This window comes from Sus scrofa, chromosome 4, assembly GCF_054392235.1.
Source record: "Sus scrofa isolate SSC_HxYL_T2T_F1_AM1 chromosome 4, Sscrofa_HxYL_maternal_Yorkshire_Landrace_v2.0, whole genome shotgun sequence".
Lineage (NCBI taxonomy): Eukaryota > Metazoa > Chordata > Mammalia > Artiodactyla > Suidae > Sus > Sus scrofa.
Window position 1 is genome coordinate 23060451 of NC_139386.1, and position 19359 is coordinate 23079809.

Below are 19359 nucleotides of genomic sequence, written 5' to 3' on the forward strand. Positions count from 1 at the left end.
CATGCATTTTGGCCCTTAATGAAATTTTAAGGTTAATGAAAGAATCTCACTCTTAACTTACCAGTGACTGTCTTATGTTTGAGCTAGGAGTACTGTGTTTCTGTTTTGTAAATATTTTATATCAGAGTTGCACAACATGTCATGTTAGAAGCAGGAAGAACAGATTTTTGAGCTAGGAAGTCATCCTTTGTATTTATCTTTTCAACGTATTTAACTCTCTGAGCTTTATAGATTCCTGACACATGCCCCGGGTAGGTTCATTTGAACAGGGGTTTACAGTTTGGTCTGGGAAAAAAAAAAAAAAAAAAAAAAAAAGTCTAGGGAACATGAATCTCATTTTGGTCTCTTTTGGCTTTTCTTGAATCTGGCTTCCAAATATTTATTTATTTATTTATTTATTTATTTATTTATTTATTTTGCCTTGCTGTTTCCTTTGATCTGGAGCAGGAGGGAAGTTGTAGATCTTAGCAGGTTCTGTTGCTTTGTTTTTCTGAGCTGAGGACAATTACTCTTTAGAAAAAACTGGTGAATGAGACTTAAATCACTTCAGACCCTCTCTCTGGAGTACAGAGTGTTTGGCATATGAACCCATACTTATTTTCGGGACTGTGTCTCTTTAACAAGTAGTAAAGTTTGCAAAATAAAGCATATGCTCACCCTAAGGCCATAAAAGCAAAGCAAGGCTCAGGCGTTTACCAGGTTATTTTCGTCATGAAGATGGCCGAGCTGGATAATGGAGCCACCCGGCTGGAATTGAGTAGTTTGACCACCTTCGCTAATCCTTTTACCTGCATGGTGGTGACATCTCCATTTGGCTTTGTTACAGGGGGTCACTGCGATAAATGTCAGTCCCTCTTTGATTTTTCAGTTTATTTGCCATCCTTGAGAGAACATGTATCACTTTCTTGAATGTCTGTATTGCTCTCTGGGCAGAATGTTTAGAAGAAAGAATCATGGTTATCAGGGCATTCAATCAAATTTGGCATCATTCAACTCTTAATAAAAATTTTATCCTCAAATGGCATGTCCTGCTAACCATACCAAGTCAGAGGATTATTCAGTGCTTTTTGTTTCTTGGGTCTTTGTAATGACAGCACACACGCAGCTGTTGGAAACACAGATACATACGTCGTGTGTGCTTAACTCCAGGAAAGTTGGGAGAAAGAGAGCAGTTTTCTTTCATTTTCTGATTTCCTGCATGGAGTCTGTGTCTGAGAATCATTCAACCAGAGACCTCTTGAATTCTTCATCATATGATTCTAAAGGTTGAAGTAAATATTATGCATGTTCAGAAAATCAGAGAAGACCTTGTTTAATCTTTTTAAAATTTTATTTATCATAGTTGATTTGCAGTGTTCTGTCAGTCTCTGCTGCAGCCTTGTTTAATTTTGATTGAAAATCAAATGTGAAATGTATTTTTTTGTATTACTTTTCATTTGATCTGCCCTTTCATTTTTAGCTTATGTTATCAAATTTTACAAATCTCCAGTTCCCCCCACCCCAAGTTGGATTTACTACTAATAATAGCTAATGTTTATTAAGGGTTTATGTGTGTATGTAGGTCTAAGCTCATAACATGTATTGATTAACTCATCTTCATGAAAACCCTTGAAGATGACACTACCATTATGTCCATTTGAAAAGAAAAATGAGGGAACAGGCATATAAGAATAAAAGTCACCTGCCCAGGCCTACAGTTGTGGCAGTCAGGTAAATGGGGTGTAAACCAAGGTAGGTGGGCTACAGAAACCTGTCTTCACAACCACTATGTTATATGGCCTTCCCAGTTACAAGACCGAGGTCACTGCAAGTAGAAAAGCAATGAAAGCTAGGACATCTGCATGTGAAGGAGGAGATAGAAGACTCCAGGCTGCCTTATGCATACTCTGTGAGTCATGTTGAATTTGGGGACTTCAGCGATTTCTCTGAGGTTAACTCTTATCCAGTCTCTGTAGTGTAATGCTGCCTTACTTGCACTTACCAGCTTATAATTGAAATTGTTGAAAAGAACCTTAGTTTTGCTGATTTGTCTTTTTACTTAATTACTGTGATTCATTTTCACTGGTACTTTGCCTACAGAAACTAGTTCTGATAGATTGTGTAAGGGCCAAATTTCGCTTTCATCCATTAAGGAGACAATGTTTTATTCCCATAGGATGGGACACTTCATCCACATATTTGATTGATTTCATATCCTCTTCATTTGGAAGACTGCGTTTCAGGAATTTAGAGTTGTATTCCCCACTTCTAGTTATTAGGCATAGTCTAGGTTGGTTTTTCTATCAAGAATACATGCCTAAAGGGATGCACCCAGCTTCCATTTACGTTCTTCAAGGCCGTATAATCGAAATTTGTTATTTACGTACAAGAAAGTACAGGATTGGGTGTGGAGGCAGAGAAATCGAGATTTACTTTAGATTTAGAATAAACTTTAGATTATCTTCTAAATTAGTGAGACTGACTCTAAGATTTACTGGTTTTCTCTCCGTCCAAATATCAAAGTGTCTAATTTGAGTGTGTACCAAGTCCCTCACCTGCTCAGGGCTGTGTGAGTTCCCCAGAGGCTGACAGTGAAGAAAGGTGGGATCTGCCTTGAGGATCTGGGAATTCAGAGAGAGTCTACTTGCCTAGTGCTTTTCCTTGACTATAGAGGTGATCTGTTGATGTAAGACTAAAAAACACCTGGATTCTCTCATGAGTCCAGTAACATGTTGGGAATCTTACAATAAGCAGTGGTTTGTTCTAAGACCTGTTTTTCCAGCTGATGGAGAGGCAGCTCCACCTTGATATTCCACCTGGCACCTCCAAGTCAACATGAGTAGAAGTGAAGTTGTTAGCTCCTACCCTAAAACAACTTTTTGTGTCTCCTTTTCTTCTAGACTCCCAGTTTCAAGTTAGTCAGGCTGGAAATGTCAGTTCCCCTGATGTCTTTCTGATTTGTATCTCTCCCCGAACAATGGAGTGATTTGTCCCCTTTTTTCCTTCTTTATTCTTTCCCTGGCACCGCCCTTATGTTTACTTAGCAAATTCTTAGTGGTTTCTTTCCTTATTATCTTTCTCTTTCTTTTCCCTTCTCTTTTCAACTCTCTTCCTTCCTTTGGTTTCTGTTTCTTTTTTTCTCCTCCTTCCTCTTAATCTTTCTTTCTTCCCCCTTTCCTGTTACCCTTTCTCCTTCCTTTCTTTAATTTGAAAAAGATTCCACTGACAGATCAGTCTTTCTGTCTTTTGTAGTGTAAGTTTACTTTCTATAAAAAAGTACATCATTTTAATTACACCTGTATAATTCAATATAGACTCTCTGTTAAGAAATACTTTCCCAAATTCTCACCCCCAGACTTCTTCCACATTTCCTGAGAGCAACTTGCACCATTTCATCTTCATTTATGCTCATTATTTTGTTTCTTGTACCTGAAAAGCTTTTCTGAGATCACTGCCTTTGAGACACATCTCAAATGCCAACTCATCTGTCCACAGCTCGCTTGTCACCTCCTTCTGGAAGCCTTTGCAGACCAGTGAGTGTAGGTTAGGTGCTTTTCCTTTGTGTGGTCATGGAACCTGATACATCCCTCAGCAGAAACACATATTCCACTGTTATCTACTTACTTGGGAACTTTTCTGCACTAAAACCCAGACATGTTGGGAGTTTGGGACTTTGTCATTTCTTTGGGTCTTCTTGGCACATGGTAGGCATGCCACAAATCATGTTTCCCTGGAGGAAGGATGTTCCAAAGTGATTCAACTCTGTTTTCCCATTAAGACACTCTTTAGAGCAAACACACAGTTATTGTTTATTTCCATCAAGAGCCAGCAGCGATGGCGGATTGAATGCTATGCTTAATGTACTCAGCCTTATCATCCACTTGCACTGCATTTTTTTGTTTTCTTTTGCATCTTTCCCCCTAAAAGATTATCTTCTAAATTAGTGAGACTGACTTTACTGGTTTTCTATCAGTCCAAATACCAAATAACCATAGAAAATTAGATTGATATTATGCTCAGTAAAGTGAAAAAACCAGTTTGGGAGAGACTTTATTATTGCAATCCAAAAAGCTTATTGTAAAAATGTAGATAATTAAGAATGGTTAGTATATTACCCTTATATTTGCCCCTTCTACCATTGTTTTCGTTCCTGTCGTTCCAAATGACAACAATGTTTATGGGATTTACTCCAGCAGCACAAGGAATCAGCTATGATGTCATGAGACTGAATTGACTGCCGTTTAACTAGATTCCTTATTGAAATTTTTAAATTTTTAATTTCCATCAAAGGTGTATCATTGAGGCACACTCTGTATTCTGTAGTGTTTTTCAAAGCACTGTACGACGCACAAACATCGCCTAGGTTGATTAGCATGTTGATGCTGACTAGAGTTATTTTCAGCCAAGATTGGCCCTGACAGATTTCTTCACTTTATTTGTGACTGCAATGTTTGAACAGTGATTTTTTTAACAACTTAGCTTTTTTATTGTCAAGGTTTGACTTTTTTGACTATCAGCCCGTAACCTCAAGTCCTTTTAAATTAGTACCCTCCTAATTGTCTCTGTTGCTATCAATTACAGCACTTGAAAACGAACCACATCTGAGGAAGAGTTTGTGTTTAGTTCAAACAACTCTTTTTGTTCCGTTGAAAATAAGTACATGTGCTAAAGTGTCATTTTAAGAGTTCTGAGGCTTTAACAAATCTTTTCCTTTGACACATTCTATTAGATACTATTCTTACTAGGTTTTGTTCCATATTATTAGGCAGAAAGAGCTAAATTGAGGTGGAAGACCTTGAAAAAAGCCAGCCTTTTATATTTTTAACTTCCACATGAAACATGAAACATTTTTCTGAAAAGCCATATGTAGATAAATTATAAAGGAAAAACATGGAACATACTACATGGAAGAAATAGTACTACGTGGAAGAAAAACTGAGGTTAAAAAAAACCAAAAATCAAAAAACATCATAGTCGCTAGTGAAAAACAGCTTAAAAACCTGTCCTTTTTCACGCCTTAACAGGTATCTTGGTTGTTTCCTTATAACTCATATTCACAGGGGAATGTCTCCATTTGTCATTTGTTTTTGGGAGAAAGATGCAGTTTGTCCTATTTTTTGAAGAAGCCCGTATTTTCAGGTAGAGTCGGTGATAATGGGCCATGAATTAGTATTGCTTCTATATCGCAAGTAAATGGGGAGATTTACATCTCCAGTATATAGCTCATTCTTTCAACCAAGATGTATCGGGTTCCCTTTTACTTCCAATGATGAATGAAATAGCATCCTTCCATCCAAGAAGGAATGTAAGTGGAAGCATTGGCTTAGTAACAGCAGAACTAAACTTTTCTGCTTACAGCTAAGAATACCAGACAAGTATTTGAGGTTGGCTTCACTACTCCCCCTTGTATAGTCTTCATCTCACTGTCAGGAGAAATTCAATTAGACAGTTCGTTTTTTGAAATAATAATCCCTTTCATGTGAATAGTACTGTAGAGTGTGCTGTCTGATATGGTAGTTGGTAGCTCTGTGTAGCTATTTATATTTCAGATAATTGAAACTAAATTTATGAAAAATTCATAAAAATGACATAAATTAAAAAATCAGTTGTTCAGTTGCACCAGCTCTATTCCAAGGGCTCAAGAGCCATGTGTGGCGAGTGGTTGCCATGTTGGACAGGTTAGACCACAGAACATTTCCATAATCTCAGAGAGTTCTGTTGCCCAGCATTGATCTAGACTTTGCAAATGACTCTCAGGTGCATCCTCTCAGCTGATCCTCACAATAACCCTATAAAATGGCAAGGCATGCAATAGCATTTATATCCATAAAGATGAGGAAACTGAGGTGCCAGGAGGCTAAGTAATGTGTCTTTGCACAAGATTTACCTTGAGAACTTCCCTTGGGAGCAAGGAAATGCAAATAAAGCTATATACAAATGAATAAAGGATTTCATCTACAAATTTTGATCTTAAAATATAAATAATTTAAAAGCAGAGATGAGGTCTACCTTGTTCACCATTGTATCCTGATATCCATCACAAAGGTTAGCACAAGTTAAATACTCAATAGGTACTGATAGGATGAATGAGTAGATGGAATTTTTGGTCCAAACAGAATTTGCAGTTTAATAGGAATCTTTACAGCATTGATATCTGTATCAAGGGCAATGCTGTATTGGAATTCTCCTGTGGTATAGCAGGTTAAGGATCTGGTGTTGTCATTACAACAGCTTGGGTTGCTCCTGTGGCTTGGGTTTGGTCCCTTCCTGGGAACTTCCACATGCTGTGGGCATGGACAAAAAAGATGGAAAGAAGGAAGAGAAAGAAAGAAAGAAAGAAAGAAAGAAAGAAAGAAAGAAAGAAAGAAAGAAAGAAAGAAATGTACTGGTGGATTAATGGGTTATCATTATAGGTTTGGTTAGCAAAAGAGGAAAGATTAAAGTTTATACTCTTTGTTCTGCTTGTAATATCTTTTTAGTACAGTGGTAGTTAGGGAATACGTTTTTTCTGTTCGTTGCTGGGTTCAACCATTTGGAAAGTTTGAAATAATGCTATGGGTGTGTAGGTGCTATTTCCTGGCAATAAGACTAAATAGACTATTGCTGCAAAACATTGATTTTACATTAACTCTTCTTGCTGTGTTTCATGTTTAACCCAGAAAAGAATTATTTTAAGTATTTTTGTGAATCATGAAAATAAAATGAAAATGGTCAGTAGTCTTAGGTATGGTGTTCTAAAATAATAAATTTTGTTTTATCTCAGAATGGCAGTTAAATGATATACATTAGTCATCTTTCACTATGACTTAAGTGAAAGTATAAAAAATGGCCACAAAGACCTTCTTTTGGAAAGGGAAAAGGAATGAAATACTGAGTAATTATGTTTTTCAGTTGGCTTTTATAATATGTCAGATATATAATTCTAATGTTACATTCACTTTTAATAATATATAATACTAAAATGATTAGCTGCTATTTACCGAGAAGGCAAATTGATAATCTATACAGGTGTCAGTGTTTGTTGTTTTTGCCATTAAATGAGATCCTTGTATTGTTGGGTTGACTGGGTGGTTTTTGAAAAGGCAGTAAGATGAAGGCACTTTCTGACATAAAATATATTACCATTAATAACATCCTAAATAATGGAGTTGGCTGAAAACACAACTTTTAGACACAGACACTACCAACTTAAAAGTTTTAATGCAGCTTTTATAGTAGCTTAGTTAATCCTAGACCGAAATGGTTTCCTGGAGGTTTTTGGTATGAAATGTCCTTTTCACCAAGTAGTAGTCTTTCTTAGCGTGGATTTTCTGACCCTTAAAGTTGATGTCAGACACTGGAAGAGATGCTGTGATGCATAGTAATAATTTTAGTTCATTGCAAAATCCTACATTTAGGGCTTTCTTAAGAAGGTATGTGCTCTTTGTGCAGCCCTCCCAGTGTGGACATGGAACATGAGACTGGAAGATTGCAAAATCAAAGAAAAGAGTGATGATATGTTGTGGTTTCTCAGGAACTACTAGCCGAAGTTCACAACCTTTTCTGTTAGGGAAACTAGGCAACTCCGAATTAGTGTGGTAGCTAAAAGAAGCAAATTTCTGTCTCTAGATTTTGTACACTGACTTTCTTTGCTTACATCAGAGAAGATTGGGATACTTCTGAATATGCTTTTTCTGATTCAAGTTGAAGTTCTTGAACAAAGTACCTGGGCTGGTGGCATCCCATTGAAAGATTTTTTTTGTTTTTGAAAACAAGGTTTCTTCTCACCTCTAGTGAATTGGGAAAGAGATGGAGGAGTCTGATGATATTATGCATTACATTTCGGTGCAAATTTTAGTTGCTTTGATCACTAAAGTGCTAGGTTAGAATGGGTGGTCTGGTTGGGACATCCTTCACACCTGTGATTAACTGTCAAGTTGCTGCCTGGAAGGGTGTCCCCATTTTTGCCCTTCTGGTTAGAAAATGCTGTGCTGTTGACAGACTGAAATCTCGGTGTTCCCAGTGAGGGGAACACTCTCATCCTTCCATGAAGGGCTGTGGGAGATGTTCATGAATTATTATCTTACTGTTCAGTAAATGTGCTGGTGATACGTTCACACACATCTAGAGCTGTGATCCTGGAAATAAGTTTACAGGTTGCCCCCATGGTGGAAGCTGTTGGCCAGAGAGGTTAAGTAATTTTATTCAGGTCATACATCTCTTTAAGTGGCAGAGCGGACTTCGATCTTAGTCCTCTACAGTAGAGTACAAACAGACCTCTCAGTGCGTTAAAGGAATGCTATTTGCATATTAGGTAGGATCTTTTAAATGATTTTGAGACGCTCAAGACTTTTCTCATGGAGTGATTTGGATATGGGCAGTGATCACACATGTCATTTTTGAGCAGCTGTTGAAGCTAGCAGAACACGATTATGCCACGTGCTTAATCTATTACATCTGGTTGTTGGAAAAATCCAAAAATTCCCTGATTGTTGAGAGAGGAAATCTCTTCTCCTTTAGAGATTTCTCTCAGAAACACCGTTTTAAACTAAGAATTTTGGCTTCTGGATGGTGGAACTTCATTAAGCTGCCTGCTGCGGTGCACTCAGAGAAGAGTTTTCTATAAAACGCCCTTTGAAGGCTTCATTTCCCTAACACTGTACACAATTTTATAATTTTGGATAGACGGTAGAGCTGTGGTAATTGTTAGGGTGGAATGATCTCATTTTGGCCCTTGACTATCCCCGTGGCCCAGCCACAGGAGGGCCTGAGTGTTTGCTCTGAGACAAAGCCTTCATCAGATAAGGCCCTGGAAGGTTTCCTTCTTTTCATTTGCCCTGGGTTGGGAAACACTTTAAACTCCTTGCATTGGTCCTCCTTCTCCAAGATCTCAAGCTCACTGCATTCATTTTACTTTTCAGTCCAGTTGTGCATGCTTGGGCTTTAATTATAAACCATTTCGTGTGGTCATTTAGCACCTTTATTTTCTCCAAAAGATAGACTTCATCTTTGCCTGCAGCCTCACTGCGGTAGAAACTGAACAGACGATTTCCTTGGAGGATGTCTGCATTGAGTAATCTCTGAGCAACTGCCTCTGGTTTTGACAGCAGCCCTTAGCTTTGTGAGAAGAAATTACCACATGATTTGGATGCTTCCATGGGCATGTGATTTGAAGGAAGCAGTAGTAAAAACTCCTTAACTGAAAGTTGTCTTCTTAGTTTTTTTTTTTTTTTTTAAATGTATAGATTGTTAAATCCTTTGACTTAGCTGTGGTACTTGTATTACTTACCCTCATCTGATACTTTGGCCAAAAATGTTTAGCATAATGAGCCTCTTATAGAGTCGTGATTGAGTAATGAAGAGTGAATTTCTTTGGCTCTGATTATTCAATGATTTCATAATAAGCAGAAGTCCTATTATATTTTTTGATGTGAAATACTTGGCAGTGTCACCTCCTCCCTCCTACAGAGAGCGCTGAATTAATGATACCTTTAGAGTAACATCCGTTTCTTCTATGCCAGGTCACTTCAGGTGGAACATTCATTGGCATTGGACGGAAAACACCAGATTGCCAAGGAAACACCAAGTACTTCCGCTGTAAATTCTGCAATTTCACTTATATGGGCAACTCATCAACGGAACTAGAACAGCATTTTCTTCAGACTCATCCAAACAAAATAAAAACTTCTCTCCCCTCCTCTGAGGGTGCAAAACCTTCAGAGAAAAACTCTAACAAATCCATCCCTGCACTTCGGTCCAGTGATTCTGGAGACTTGGGAAAGTGGCAGGACAAGATCACAGTCAAGGCGGGAGATGACACGCCTGTTGGCTACTCAGTGCCCATCAAGCCCCTCGATTCCTCGAGACAAAATGGTACAGAGGCCACCAGTTACTACTGGTGTAAATTTTGTAGTTTCAGCTGTGAGTCTTCGAGCTCACTGAAGCTGCTAGAACATTATAGCAAGCAGCACGGAGGAACCCAGTCTGGCAGCCTTAATCCAGAATTGAATGATAAGCTCTCCAGGGGCTCTGTCATTAATCAGAATGATCTAGCCAAAAGTGCAGAAGGGGAGCCCATGGCCAAGGCAGAGAAGGGCTCTAGTGGGGCGAAAAAGAAGGACTTCGCCAGCAAGGGAGCAGAGGACAATATGGTCACGAGCTACAATTGTCAGTTCTGCGACTTTAGATATTCCAAAAGCCACGGCCCCGATGTGATTGTGGTGGGGCCACTCCTCCGCCATTATCAGCAGCTCCATAACATTCATAAGTGTACCATTAAACACTGTCCATTCTGTCCCAGAGGCCTTTGCAGCCCAGAAAAGCACCTTGGAGAAATCACTTATCCATTTGCTTGTAGAAAAAGTAATTGTTCCCACTGTGCACTCTTGCTTTTGCACTTGTCTCCTGGGGCGGCCGGGAGCTCGAGAGTCAAACACCAGTGCCACCAGTGCTCCTTCTCCACCCCTGACGTGGACGTGCTCCTCTTCCATTACGAGAGCGCACATGATGCGCAAGCATCGGATGTCAAACAAGAAGGCAATCACCTGCAAGGATCGGATGGGCAGCAGGCGGTCAAGGAAAGCAAAGAACACTCATGTACCAAATGTGATTTCATTACCCAGGTGGAAGAAGAGATTTCCCGACACTACAGGTAAGCCTGGTGGGAGGGACAGTGGTGAGGAAATGATGGAAAATGTCCAGAGGGCTGACCCCAAAATTTATTTATTTACTTATTTGCTTATTTAGTTAGTTATTTTGCTTTTTAGGGCTGCACCTGCAGCATCTGGAGGTTTCCAGGCTAGGGGTCAAATCGGAGCTACAACTGCCACCCTACGCCACAGCCATAGCAACGTGAGATCTGAGCCGTGTCTGTGACCTAAACAACAGCTCACGGCAATGCTGGATCCTTGACCCACTGAGCGAGGCCAGGGATTGAACCTGCATCCTCATGGATACTGGTCGGGTTCGTTTCCACTGTGCCACAGTGGGGAAACTCCTTACCCAAGGACTGATGAGAATGATTGTGGAGGCTGGTGGACGTTCTAGAACAAGATCAGGTATAAGGTCATAGAAGTGCAGATTATATACCTGGAGGTGTGATACCCACAGATTTTAATTTGATCGTTGTTTCAAACTGTCTTCTCTTATGTTTTTTAACATCTGAAATTTGAAGTGGTGTTGATAATGGTGATGGCTTCACTGCAGTTAGATTATTAGTCCTTGTTAAATATGACTCCAGATGCCATGATTTTTGATCGAGCAGCTTCCAGATGAAAGAAACCACTATAATATGTTCTATTCTCTTTTCCAACTGGCAAACCATCCGCTTGAGAACATGTTGCTCATTTTCTTTTAAAATGAAATCAGATATTCTTCTAGGTTTAAAAGGTTAAGCAACATCCTTGTTTTGCATACAGACAGTAGTCTGCAGGTGAGAATTCTGTAACATGTGTGACTTTGGGTTTCCGTACATGCTGAGGGAGTAAAGCTGCTTAAGCTGTTTTAGATTCATACATAGGTGTAGTGTGTATCAGTGTTTTCTTTCTACTTTCATCCTGTTCTCATTATGGACATTAACTTTGCCAATTAATCCTCCTTACTTTCTAGAGATGAGTTTAGAACACATATCTTTATTTCACTTATATATTCATTCCTTAACTAATTATCTCCAAAAATGCACATGGTACCAGGCACTGATTTTAAAGGAGAAAGGAAGAAAAATATTGTGCCCTTATGAAAGTTATGGATTAGTAGGGAAGGTCTTAGCACATCATTATAAGAGTGATGAGTGTCAGGAAGGAGAGAGACAACTTTGTTTGGATATAATAACAACTTAGCCTCATATATGGTAATGAGGAAATGTCCCCTTGAGGAAGGAGCATTTAAACTGAGATTTGGTTGTAAATAGGAATTAGTTCTGCACAATTTTGGTCGTGTCATGTATTCAGATATTACTTTGTGAGTATCAGGTACTTTCTTGTTATTGAGGCTCTAAGCATCAAAGTGAAGGGTTTTCTTTACTATTTTAAGTGCTTTTCCATATGCAGACTCAATACCCTCGTGTAAAAAAAAAATCTAGTTATTTTAATTTTTACATCCCGAAGTTTTAAACAGCGCTTCCCAGTCTTTCAAAAAGTTGTGTGTTCGTACCAGTGTGTGTATGTTTTCTCAGTCCCCAGTAATGAAGCAGTTTATGTCCAACAATAGACTAATAATGTTAGATGTTAATTTGAAGGGCATCCTAATGTTCACAGTGAATCTAAATGTTCAGAAAACACTTCCTTGAGATTTACACTGTTTAATTTATAAGGTCAGCCCTGGGAAAGACACAGTCCTGCAATCAAATATGTGTTCACACTTGCAGTGAGTGTTTCTGGCTCATCTAATGTTCGCTGCATGTTAATTTATTTCTGGGGTAAGCAGACATTAGCTTTCTTCTGAGCTTTATTAGGGTACCTATTGTGCGTGTACATTTCTCTGGCAATGTAGAAATTAGATAATCCATTCTTATTTGGAAGGAGGAGGCTTTTTTTAAATCATGAAGAAATCAGCCACAGACACACACATATACAAACACACACACACACACACACACACACACACACACACACACACATATGCATGTAGATACCAGATTTCTTGGATGAGTGGCTTTTTTTTTTTTTTTTAAGGAAGCTGAGGCCATTGCTTGAAAATCTGGCTGGAAAAAAAATTGAGATTCCATATGTTTTAGTTAAACAAAAAGAAAATCCCCCGAGAAATAAAAGTATGAATTAACATATTATTGAATAATCTCAGAGTTTACTTAATATTTAGTAATAAAAGCTTCAGAGGGAAGAACACTAGTCTTGTTTTGTTCACTAGAGTATCTGCATGATTTAGCATAGTGCCAGGTTGGGTAATAGGATGGGTAATGAAATCCCTGTAAGATTTTGACTTCACAGTAGTTAAGAATAAGTCAAAATCTCCATGGTGTGTTTTAGTTTAATCTTTGTCATTTATATGATCTTGGAACCCTTCTGAGGACACACAAAATGACAGTTGTCTGTGCATTCTGAATTTAAGTCAACCTTTCAGTGTTTTATTAGATTAAAAAAATAAGCAGCATTTGTCTCTGGGTAATTATAATACTCTTGCCCTTATTCTTAAACCCTAATGCAGTTTGCGTGATCCTAGATCCTGTAAGGCACTGAGTAGTCTATATCTGTTTCATTTGAATTCTTATAGAAATATTTGAAATTTGGACACTTGCAGTTTTGAGAATCATTGCTTGGTAGGAAGTATAAAGAAACTCTGTTGAAAGTTGAACAGGGGAGGCTCCTGGGATGTGAAAAGAAATAGTCACATGGATGTTGAAAACTTCATCAGCCATCAAAGCACTTCCCCCCAAATGCCACATTTTGAAGATAATATAAGAGCAGATGAGTTTACCACATCACCATACTATCTTTCTAGTTAAATGTATGTTTATTCATATTATTCTTATTGGGAAATCTTTACCACAATCCTCTTATTACTCTGGAATATTTTAGGCTTCTGAGTGCTTTTATACAAGACTTATAGTGTAGTAAAAAATAGCACACATGGAGAGCTGTACAATGTGTGAAGTTATGTAGTTGTAAAATAACTGCAGCTGAAAAGCATTGAGTGATTTAGAGCTAGCAGAGAAAAACCTAGTGTAGGTTTCATTCCATGGGCATTTTTTCAAAGAGCCAGGTTTAACCTGAGTTGAACTGCCAGCATTATCCAGTTAGCAAGTGAAACTCGGCCAGTTCTCCTTTATTTAGGTTTTGTATTTACTTATTGATACCCCATAGTTTACATCATGACAGAATTGTTATATTCCACTCATAAATTTGTTTCTCACACTCCTTTTCTTTTCTTATATATTATTCAGTTAAACCATGTGCCCATTCTCTGATTGACTACATTCTTATCAACATTTTCAGTGTTAGAACTTAATGATCCTGGAATACATAGGAGAACTGTCTGCTTACACAACTATACCAAACAAAACATACTTCTTAATGCCTTGTTAGACCTCCGTGAATTAAGAGAAAATCCTGAATCTCTTCTCTTTGCCTCTTCATCAAAAGTGAACTAAACCCAAACTGGGGAAAGCAAGCAGAGAATACGAGGCTGCACTGAGGGCAAATAATGACATTGATGTTGCTATTATACCAAGGCTAAGCTTGGAGTTGCTGGAAGAGACTGTTGAATCTGTGGGTTTCACTCTAAGCTGGTACCTTACAGGTGACTAGTGTGATTCTGCATCACTGCCTTCCTGTCACTCTGGTCAAAAGTGAAACAAATCTGTTTCTAGGCGACTACTCCAGTTTTCACCTGTATGCTATGTATGGCTTAAGATAAACTTTATATGCACTCACCAGTATAGTAGTTCATGATATGGACAAGAATATAAATCACTACATGTGAAATCAGTACAAAATGTAAATAATAGTTTTAGATACCCAGTAACTTCAGATACAGTACTTTCATTTCAAAGTAATAATAAATGTTTAAAGATATGAAACTTAGACTTACAAATTGATCATGCTACATGAGACAGTAAATGATTAGAAATATTCAAAAAAGAAACAAATAGCAAATATAATTATTGAAACTTAAAACATGCGAATAGATCAAATCACAGATTAGCAAACGTTTGAGAGCAAATGAGTTAATTAGAGGTTAAATCTGAAGATATTAGCCAGAATACTTACAAAAAGTGAAGGGGATGGAAAATATCAAAAGTGGATATAGGATATGGAAATTTAATAAGCTGTTCTAACACACCTCTAATTGGAGTTCTAGAAGAAAAGAATATTAAATGGAAGATAGGTGATTAGTGTTGAAGAGATAATGGCAGAAGAATTTTTAGAACTGATGAAAGACATAAATACACAGATACAAAATAGGATAGCTGATACTAAGCAGGATATGTAGCTCTTCTTCAACTTATGATAGGTTGTTCCAGTAAACCTGCTGTAAGTAGAAAATAACATAAATCAAAAGTGCATTTATGCATTTACTTAACCTACTGAACATCATAGCTTAGCCTAACCTAACTTAAATGTGTTTAGAACACTTACACTGCTTTACAGTTGAGAAAAATCATCTAACAGAAAGCCTGTTTTATAATAAAGTGTCGAATGTCTTATGTAATTTAGTTAATACTGTACTGAAGGTGAAAAACAGAGTAGTAGTCTGGTACAGAATGTTTGTAAATGTGTTGGTTGTGTTCCCTTGTGATCATGTGGCTGACTGGGAGCTGGGACTCCCTGCTACTGCCCAGCATCATGACAGTATATCATAATATATACCCTGCACATTATTAGCCCAGGAAAAAATTCAGATTCAAAGTATGGTTTCTACCTAATGCATGTGGATTTAGCACCATCCTAAGTTTGAAAGATTGTAAATCAAACTGTCATAAGTCAAGGACCATCTGTATACCAAAAAATTCAGTTGTAGACATGTAGTAAATATTGAAATGCCAAGGCAGAAAGGTTCCTTAGAGTAGCTAGAGAGAAACAACAGATCAACTATTCAGAAAAGACTTAGGTTAACAGCAGAAACTGTAAGAGAAAGCAATGCTATTCACAGTTTTGAAGGGGGGCAGGGGGAAGGCAACCTAGGTATTGCCTGTCTTTCACACTATCTTCCAAGAATAAGAGCAAAGACATTTTCACATAAACAAACACCAGAGAACTGTAAATCTCAACAACCATAGCCTGCCTTATTTATGCCGTTAAAAAGGTACTCAGATACTGGACAGCACTATTGTGTGCTTTTACAGGTAGAATGGTCAGAATTAAGTGTTCTAAGGTGCTTGAATTATCTAGAGTTAGTGAGTTGGGACTTCATTATGCTTATTTTGAAATTTTTTAAGGTAACTAATAAAAGAGTAGGAAATAAGTTCATAACTTCCAAAGCTATAGAGGAGAAAAATGGACAACAAAATAAAGAACACCCATAAAATTCAGTGTTTTCTTTAATGGCAAAAGAGGGTACATGGTAAAAAGTGGACGGGTACAATTTTTAAGGTAAGGTGATTTTTAAAAACATCCAGCTACTAGAAATCTTAATTAAATAACCTGTGTATTAAACTTTCCACTTAAAAGAACTTATTAAATATGTTAAACAAGAAAATTCAACTATAAGCTCTTTATAGGTTTTACACCTAAAGCATAAGGCTGTGGAGAGTTTGGAAGAACAAAATAGACTAAGTTATGGAAACAAATATAAATTAAAGGAAAATTGAAGCAGCTTTCTTAATACCATACAATTTAAACTCTAAGACAAAAAGCATAGGAGGGAAAGTCATTGCTAATGGTAAGAGCTTCTGTTTGTCAGGGATGTAATAATTCTAAATACATAAATACAAATATAAAAAATATGTATGGAAAGCAAAAAGTTGAATAGGAACTACAGGGAAAATATGACAAATTGAAATCACAATAGTACCTTTTAAGAAACCTCCCTGATTAAAGTTTCAACAGAAAAGATTTTCAAAATAGAACAATAAATTAGCAGGTTAACTTAAAATGTATAAATTCTATGCCCAACAATTAGAGAATGCACATGAATTTCAAGCAGGTATAAAGTGCTTATAAAATTTGACACATTAAGGCAAAAAGAAATCAGATTTTAAAAAAATAGTATGTAGAATATAATCCTTCAAATCAGTGTAATTAAAGTAGACCTCAATAGCAGAAAGATAAGGATAGATGAAACTACAACAGGCAAATATTAACCAAAGAAAAAAATGAGGTCATTTTATTTATTCCAGAAAACATAGATGTTATGATAAAATATAAATAATGGATTAAAATGATCAGCACCTATGACTTTATAAAATGAATTTAGCAAATTCTGGCAATATCAAATTCTTATATTCCCAAAGACCACATCATTTCACTTCTGAGAAAAAAATTCTTGTGTGAGGGCAATTGGAAACATGCAAAAATGTTCAAAGTAGTATTTTTTTAGAGCCAAACAACCAAAACAGACATCAGAAAGAAAAACAAACAAGAAAAAAACCTCAACTGTCCAAAAGAGATTAGATGACTTGTAGATTTTTCTTACAGTGGAATGTTATACAGTAGTGGATTTGAATAAATGACAGTTGAATACACTATGGATGCCTTGTAATTTTGGCTGAATAAAAACAAAGAAGACTATTAGCCACATTCTATTTAACAAAGATCAAAAACAAACAAAGCTATATACATAAACATATATTTATATACATATATACCATATACCTTCTGTACATGTATGAACTGAACCATAATTATTATTTTCTCTCCCTAAGTCTATCATTCTCTCTTTCTGTATATATATGTGTGTGTGTACATATGCGTGTGTGTGTGCGTGTGTGCATAGACTCTTTGTCACTCTGTCTCTCTTTATGTAAAGAATATATATAAAAATCAATCATATTTTATCATTCTATAATTATGTTCCAGTTTTCATTTTTTTGCTAGACCTAGATATCAATGTGTATATCTCTGTCTGTACACAGGTATGATTAACAGTACACAATAAAAATTTTAAATAAAGATGAGGCATGAAGTCTCACCAGTACATATATCCAATAAATATTTGAATAAATGCTCAACCTCCCTTATTGAAGAACTACTTGAAAATCAATAATATAGTCATTATTGACCTCCTCGTCTAGAATGTGGAAAAATGTACACATTTTTTGGTAGTGTATGTAATGATAAGCATCCATCTGTTTAGAGATTCATGATGCATTAAAAGTTTTTAAAAGTGTTTGAATATATTAGATGTAACTCAGGCTGAAGGAAAGAACATTAGATGCAGGTGCTGATCAAATGAATATATAGCTACTGCTCAGTTTCTATCTTAAAAGAGCTCTGGGAAGGAACATGAACTGTGTGCTCTGCTAATTCTGAAGAATAGATCTGATGATAAGCACTTAATTATCAACACATCTGAAAAGGCTAAGTACACAGTGCATTAGAACAGAGTTTCTAAAAGGGTGACTACCATGATGGTTACATCTAGATTTGTGTATGTTATGTGTCATGTTCTTTTAAACAATACCTTATAAATCAGTTGCCTGTAAAACCTTGAAATGGCCATTGTAGTTCAAGTTGAAAATTCTCATTGTGAGACAAAAAGTTACCCAGGGTATTATAATCATCAGGAAAATAACTCACAATTGCACTACCTTTTTTTGGATACATTATTTATTAGAAATTTCAGATTTAATGATCCTGAGGACTTTATACAAGAACAGTTATCTTCTTAGAATGAGATACATTTTTGCCATGCTTTCTATTTTATGTTAAATAAGTTAAATATGTTATGTAATTTACTTCCCACTTTTTGTTTACTTTCTAGTTCAGGAGAAGACTTATCTTTCCGTTTTGAATATTTGATAGGAATATCTTCTTTTTGAAAGTGAATTATAAGTTAATGTCTTTCCTGTATGATATTAGCTGTGTTTACTTCCACAATGTGAAGGTGAAATCACCCCACACCCTTCTCCAACACTCCAAATTACAGTGAGTAAATACTCATCAGATTATTTCAATTAAAAAATGCAAGATGAGTGGATTGAATGAAATCTTATGCATTTAGAATATCAGGTTTCCTCAGATTATATTTTGTAGACTGCTTCTTCACATTTGACTAAGGCTGAATATTAAATTTTCAACTTTTAACCGTTGATTGAGGAGTTCCCCTCGTGGCTTAGTGGGTTAAGGACCCAACGTTGTCTCTGTGAGAATGCAGGTTGGCTTCCTGGCCTGGCGTTTCTTCAAGCTGTGGTGTAGGTTGCAGATGTGACTCGGATCCAGTGTTGCCATGGCTGTGATATAGACCACACCTGTAGCCTTGATTCAACCCCTAGCCTGGGAACTTCCATATGCCTCAGATGCAGCCATAAAAAAAAAAAAAAAAAGAAAGAAAAAAGTTGATTGATCTGGTTATCCACCTATATATCTATAATTCCTTTTAAAAAATATTTTATTGAAGTATAATTGATTTACAACATTGCATTAATTTCTATAGTATAGCAAAGTGATTCAGTTATACATACGTGTGTGTGTATGTATATAATGTGCACATACATATACATTATTTTTCATATTCTTTTCCACTTATCTCAAGATATTGAACATAGTTCCCTGTGCTAGACAATAAAACCTTCTTGTTTATCCATTCTCTACGTAATAGTTGGCATCTACTACTCCCAAACTCCCAATCCCTCCCTCCCATCTCACTGCTTGGCAAACACAAGATTGTTCCTTATAATTCTGTTTCTGTTTTTGTCCCTCCAATACTCTCTTCACTTGCTTTTCATTCCAACATTTGACAGTGTCAGTGATTTCAAGTGCTGCATGTGTAGACCTTTATGACAACAAA

At 36.7% G+C, this 19359-nt stretch overlaps 1 protein-coding gene across 36 annotated transcripts in view; it reads left to right on the forward strand.

The window, feature by feature from the left end:
- Nucleotides 1-19359, forward strand: part of TRPS1 (transcriptional repressor GATA binding 1) — a 246894-nt gene that overhangs the window by 52385 nt on the left and 175150 nt on the right. For all 36 annotated transcript variants that reach the window (XM_021088994.2, XM_085021842.1, XM_085021856.1 and 33 more), the window contains one exon: nt 9480-10609. In XM_021088994.2, coding sequence (XP_020944653.2) covers nt 9480-10609 — 1130 coding nt within the window. The remainder of the gene's footprint in view (nt 1-9479; nt 10610-19359) is intronic.